We start from the raw sequence: 5,879 nt of genomic DNA, 5'->3' as shown, positions 1-5,879 counted from the left end.
CACACACGCTACACAGTTTGGCTGCAGCTATCAGACGGGTTAACGTTAGCTACATGATCCAAGCACACGCGCGGCGTCACCTTCAGATTCATTCCTGGGAAACTTAAATTTTACTCACTATGTAGACTGACTGTAGTACTAATACAACTTTCGAGTGGAGTTTGCAGGTTTATTTAGCTGGTGCATTTCTTCAGGCATTGCATACAAGACTAGAAATGAAATGGGATTGAATCCACAGAAAGCAGCCACAAGATTCTAAACATCTGCACATAAACACGAGCACTTTACATAGACGGTAACTATCATTTCTCACAGCAAACAAGCAGTCGAGAAGAGTTTTATTGATTGATCGATCCCAGGCAAAGTCAATGCAGCACCTCAGCACCATTGAATTTTTTTGCAACTCTCACAAACATGAGTATACATAAATACCAAGCATCAGGACTATGACACATATGTACACACACACACAGCTCGGTTGTTGAGCTACTCCTTTGCAGCTCAGCAACTAGACTAGACAGGAAACTCTTCATCAGTGAGTAGTTTACCCTCTCCATGTTACTTTAACCAGAGATCTCTAGCAAACGATCGATCGATCTCCAGTGACTAGTAAGTAAGTAGTTATTTCTCGTCCAACTTGGAGTGGATCTCTGGCACTAATATTGCAGCGACCACCGAGTTAGTAGCTCGCGAGTCGTCAACGTACTCCACGATTAGTTCAACCACTAACTGCAACACAAAAAAGAGAAGCATGTAACAGGTTAGTTCGTGAAAAGGGTTTTATGTACAGTTAACTGCAAATAAGTTTTTACGGTTATCACGGCAAACTATGCCGTGAAATATTTCCAAAGTGCTCTCACCTCTAGAACTATCAGTTGCAAGCTTGGGCAGGCCTTGTAGGTGAAATGCTTTTCTTCTCATCCTGCGGTAGGACAGTCTCAAAGGCCTGGACCAGAAGCTCCACTTTCTTCTTCCGAGCAGGGCCTAGATTATTCACCGCCCTCCGAAGCGCGTAGTCAATCATCCACTCTTCGGCATTCTTGCGGTCTTCCGCCGTCTGATGCTTCAGATCAACCTTTTCTGCATCAGGGTCTGATTCCAGAGGAAGAAAATTTGGTGCCCTTGGGTTAAAGCCTCGCATGTATTCATCTTCTTCAGGCATTCTCCTCCTCCCGGCAACGATCCTTCTGTTTCTCGGACAAATCTCGGACTCGGTAGGATCAACATATATGTCGCCTTTGAGGTTCATCCCGCTGAATACGTTGCACATGTCGTCAATGGAAAATTCTTTTGCAACAGTGTCTTCTGCTGGTAGGTTCTGGGGCTCCCCATGGCCGTCAGTTGCTGACAGGTCATAGTTATGCTCAGGTATCTGGACAACGGGTGAGAGATTAGCCTCCTCGGTAATACAAACTTCACAAGCATCTGCCAATTCGGATGCCATGATCTTTGGCTCCTTTAGAGCACCAGTACGGACACCAGCAGTGTTATCATCTGCACCCCCTTCTTGGATAATATAAGATTCTTCACAAGCAGTGTTATCATCTTCCACCCCTTCTTGGATAATATCAGATTCTTCACAAGCAGTGTTATCATCTTCCACCCCTTCTTGGATAATATCAGATTCTTCACAAGCAGTGTTAACATCTTCACCCCCTTCTTGGATAATATGAGATTCTTCACAAGCATGTTCTGATTCGCATGCTATAATTTCTGATTCCTTTTGAGCACCATCACTGACATCTGAAATGCTGTCATCTTGAATAGCTTCTTGGGTAATATCACATGCTTCAGAAGCCTCTGCCAGTTCACAAGCGGTAAGCTCGGACTCATGTGTATAACCACCATTGATATCTGTACAGTTCTGATCCTGATCAGCTTCCTGGACAGTAGCAGATTCTTCTCCCAGTTCACATGTGGCGATCCCAGAATCACTTTGAGCATCATTACTGACATATGCAGAGTTGTCATCTTCACCAATTTCATGAGCAATACCAGATTCTTCAGAAGTGTCTACCAACTCGCTTGTGTCAACCCCTGATTGCACTTGAGCAACCTCGCCGACATACACCAAGTTATCATCATGAACAGTTTCTCCAGTGATACCAGCTTCTGCGGAAGCATCTTCCAAGTTGCAGTTTCTAGTCTCTGGTTCCATTTGAGCAGCAGCATCAACACAGACAGGCTTAACATCTTGGGTGCTTTCTTGGGCAATACCAGACTCTTCAGAAGAATCTTCCAACTTGCAATTTGTAACCTCTGGCTCTGGTTCCGTTTGAGCAGCAGCATCAACGCATACAGGCTTAACATCCTGGCTGCTTTCTTGGGCAATACCATACTCTTCAGAAGAATCTTCCAACTTGCAGTTTGTAACCTCTGGCTCTGGTTCCATTTGAGCAGCAGCATCAACACATAGGAAATCAACTTCCTGGCTGCTTTCTTGGGAAGTACCATATGCTTCAGAAGCATCTTCCAAATTGCATGAGGCAATCTCAATTTCCTTCTGAGCATCTTCTATGACATCCACTGTGCCTTCTGCAGGGATACACTGATCAACCAAGTTGTTCACGGCGCTGCCATACTCTTCAAAAGCATCTTCCACATTGTTCACATCTTGTTCAATGCCACCCTCTGTTGGCTGTGTGGACATTTCAACATCCGGAGAAGCAATTTCACTGCAGTCAGAAATTTCACCTTCTGAAACAGCTCTTGAGGTTACATCTTCCTCAACGAAATCCTCTTCGCATGCAACACTGGGCACAGTCTCATAAAGCTCCACTTCAGACTCATGATCCGGCATGTCCTGCTTCTCTGTAACGTCCAAGTTGCCGGTAGATTCAACGTTGCTCCGATCATCCTTTGCCTCTTGATCTGCTGAACTCTCATCCACCGGGCTCTCTTCGAGGACATTTTCCACTCTTTCTGCTACTTCATTCGCAGGAATCTCCAGTTCACAGACACCATTGGAGAGCTGCTCTTCTGACGTGCCCTGGCCATCAGAAATATCCCCTTGGACCACTTTGCCCAGGATGTCTAGTTCATGCTCAGGAATCTCCGGCTCATCGACACCATTGGAGAGCTTCTCTTCTGACGTGCCCTGTCCATCAGAAGCATCCCCTTGGATCACTTGGCCCAGGATGTTGTCTTGATCTTCTTCTTCTTGCTGTTCATTGCAGACCTCCGCCGCACAAACAATGCATGCTTGCGCCGCGGCGATCTCCATTTTGTGGGCAACATCCGAGACACGCTCCTCATCGTCTTCATGTTGCCTCTCTTGCACTGTGGAAGCCGCCTCCTGTTGATCCATTGTGTTTGAGATTTCTTCGCAGATCTCCACTCTGCAATCGGCACCCGCTTCCTCCGCGATGATCCCCGTTTCACGGGGCAGATCGGAGATGATCTCCGATTTTTCTGGTTTCTGTTCTTCATCCGCCTCCTCTTCGTGATTATCGCCCGATCCGCGGGATCTGCCTTCTTCATCTTCACCTTCTTGCCCCTCTGAAACCTCTGCTTCCTGAACATGCTCTTCTGAAACATCATCGTCCAGGCTATCGCACTCGTACCTCATCCAGGGCAGCTCCTCCACGAGGTTGCTGGAGATGAGACCGGAGGCACCGTCATCGCTGCACTCCGACGAACTGTCCCTGCAGAAACCGAGCCTGTCCTCCTCCGGCCTCCCGCCGCCGTCAACGCCAACGGCAGGATCGCCGCCCTTCTCGTCGTCCTCGCCCACGCCGCACCGGTCGAAGACGACGAACTCCATCCTCCTCACCGCGGCGTCCATCTCGTCCAGGGACATGTCGCTGCAGCTCATGTCGGAGCTCACCCTCGGGCCGGCGTACACCTCCACGAAGAAGTCGCCCAGCGCCTCCTCGTCGACCAGAGGCGCGGCCTTGGCGACGGCGGCGGAGAGGACGGGGCTGCCGTTCTTGTCCTCCGGCCTCTGATGGCCGGATCCCTTGCGGAACGCCGAGACGCCCTTGTGCTTCATGCTCTGCTGCGTCTTGATGAGCCGGCGGCGCGACGCGAGGAAGCTCCGGAGCGGCACGGCCGGCGAGTGGGTGTGGCCGTTGAGGGAGCAGTAGTTGTACGGGCAGACGCGCATCGCCGCGGGGCCCTGGGCGTCGGTGGCCCCGGGCGCCAGGTCGAGCGCGCCGGGGAACTTGGCCTCCTTCATGGTGGAGGAGCACGTGGGCGTGGCCCGGACCATGCCGGGCACCTCCGGCGTCGGGAACAGCACCCTCCCCGTCGTGACCGCCCGCAGCGGCCCCCGCCTGGCCGTGGGCGACGCCGACGAGGGCACCGCCCCCGCGCGCCGCCCGGGCCCGGCCTTGGCGCCGGAGCTGCTGGTGGCCCGCATGTAGTTGGGCACGGAGGCCGGCGCCGGGGACATGGCCGCGCCGCCGCGGTTCCTCGGCAGGCTTCCGCCGAAGCCGTCGTCCCTGTACCCCCTGGGCTTGGACGGAGGGGTCATGAGCGGGTCCTTGGGCCTCTTGGGCACCTCTTTGCTCCTCACCATGGCTGCTGCTACTACAGTACTACTACTACTATCCCTCCTTTCGACTTCTTGGCTTCTCTCCCCGGATTCCTCCCTCGGGTTCTTGGAGCCAAAGCTTCCGTCTGGTCTGGAATCTCTCGGCTTGTGGTGGGAGGTTCCGTGGAGTGCTTGGCTTCTTCCTTCTTGTCGAGGTCGAGTTCAACGGCGGCCCGCGGGCGGCAAGAAAGCCGGAGCAAAGGTGATGTGAACTGCGGGGGAGCGGAAGTTGGGAGTTGGACGAGGGAAGAGACGGGATTAGACTCAAATGAAGAGTGCAAGGGAAGAATAAAAGAAAGAAAGATGGGCTGTGTGCGGGGAGAATGCGATGGGAGGAAGAAGGGGAGCCGCGGCGAGTGGGTGGGCGGCTCAAAGGGACATCCTTGATGGTGAAGCCTGGGCAGAGCGCGACGTTTCTTCCCTCTCTAGGAACGCTGGATCTTCTGTGACGGCTAATCGTGTGAACCTTCTTGGTGATCTTGGAGGCTGGTGCAGGTGCATGGTTGGTTCTAGAGGGTCCATTTATGAGGGCGTTTTCTTTCTTCTTAACATCCATTTATGTGAGTTGGCTGGTGTTAAGACTAGCCACAATAAATAGTAACATAGAGCAGTAACATGCGCATGTTACTACTCTATGTTACTACCTTTATAGTAGGAAGTAACATATGTGTGGTAACATACAATACTTCATTTATTAGGCTATAGATTCATCTTGTCTTGATATGTGTGATGTTACTCATACTAGTGGTAACTAGATATGTTACCACATAACTCTTTTTCTTCATTTATTACTTGTCACATCATCTATTTTATATAGATATGTGTGATGTTATTATCTATGTTACTCTTATTGTGGGTAGTCTAAAAGGCACAGACAGTGGACGGATTTAGGAGGTTGTTGCTCGTCTCTCATAAATTCATTCCTTAACAGCTCTGGGTTCGTACTACTACTAGCAAGATTTTGATGGCACCAACTAGTAGTAGCCTTGATGTTTTATCTAGTACACTCCGCTTAAGACCACTAGGTTTTTGTACGCCAGTCACTTAAAACCTCTAGGTTTGTTGCTGTAGGGTGTACTCAAGTCTTAACTCAAAATCTTTCTTTGGTAGGCACCGTATGCTTTCTCCTTGAACGCATTGAGATTTGAGGCCGTAAACTTGATGCGTGGCGGTACAGATTACACGGGCGTGCTGGCTGCTGAGCTCTCGCCACAGCTGATCCCGGGCATGAGGATGGATGGAGGCGGTGACGTGGATCTCCACTTTACTGACGGCGATCTGGATTAGCTTTACGTGCCGGGGCGATTGGTCTTTCATTATAGTGCTGCAGATGGGCCCAAGGTTT

At 50.7% G+C, this 5,879-nt stretch overlaps 1 protein-coding gene across 1 annotated transcript; it reads right to left on the bottom strand.

Moving 5' to 3' along the window:
• Positions 1–305: 305 nt before the first annotated feature.
• On the bottom strand, positions 306–4,891 carry LOC125515885 (uncharacterized). Its single transcript, XM_048681379.2, has 2 exons — positions 861–4,891; positions 306–729 (listed from the first exon to the last, which is right to left on the bottom strand). Exon 1 carries the CDS (start codon positions 4,517–4,519, stop codon positions 872–874), a length of 3,648 nt encoding a protein of 1,215 aa, XP_048537336.1. The 5' UTR covers positions 4,520–4,891; the 3' UTR covers positions 306–729; positions 861–871.
• Positions 4,892–5,879: the final 988 nt, after the last annotated feature.

Source organism: Triticum urartu, chromosome 1A, assembly GCF_056163025.1.
Source record: "Triticum urartu cultivar PI428250 chromosome 1A, HENAU_Tu73, whole genome shotgun sequence".
In the NCBI taxonomy this organism is placed as follows: Eukaryota; Viridiplantae; Streptophyta; class Magnoliopsida; order Poales; family Poaceae; genus Triticum; species Triticum urartu.
Note: the sequence above shows the minus strand (reverse complement) of the source record. Positions and strands in the feature narration are given on the sequence as shown.

Bases quoted from the DNA above. Each gene is read 5' to 3' on its own strand.
- LOC125515885 (XM_048681379.2), bottom strand. From the start codon at position 4,519: ATGGTGAGGAGCAAAGAGGTGCCCAAGAGGCCCAAGGACCCGCTCATG.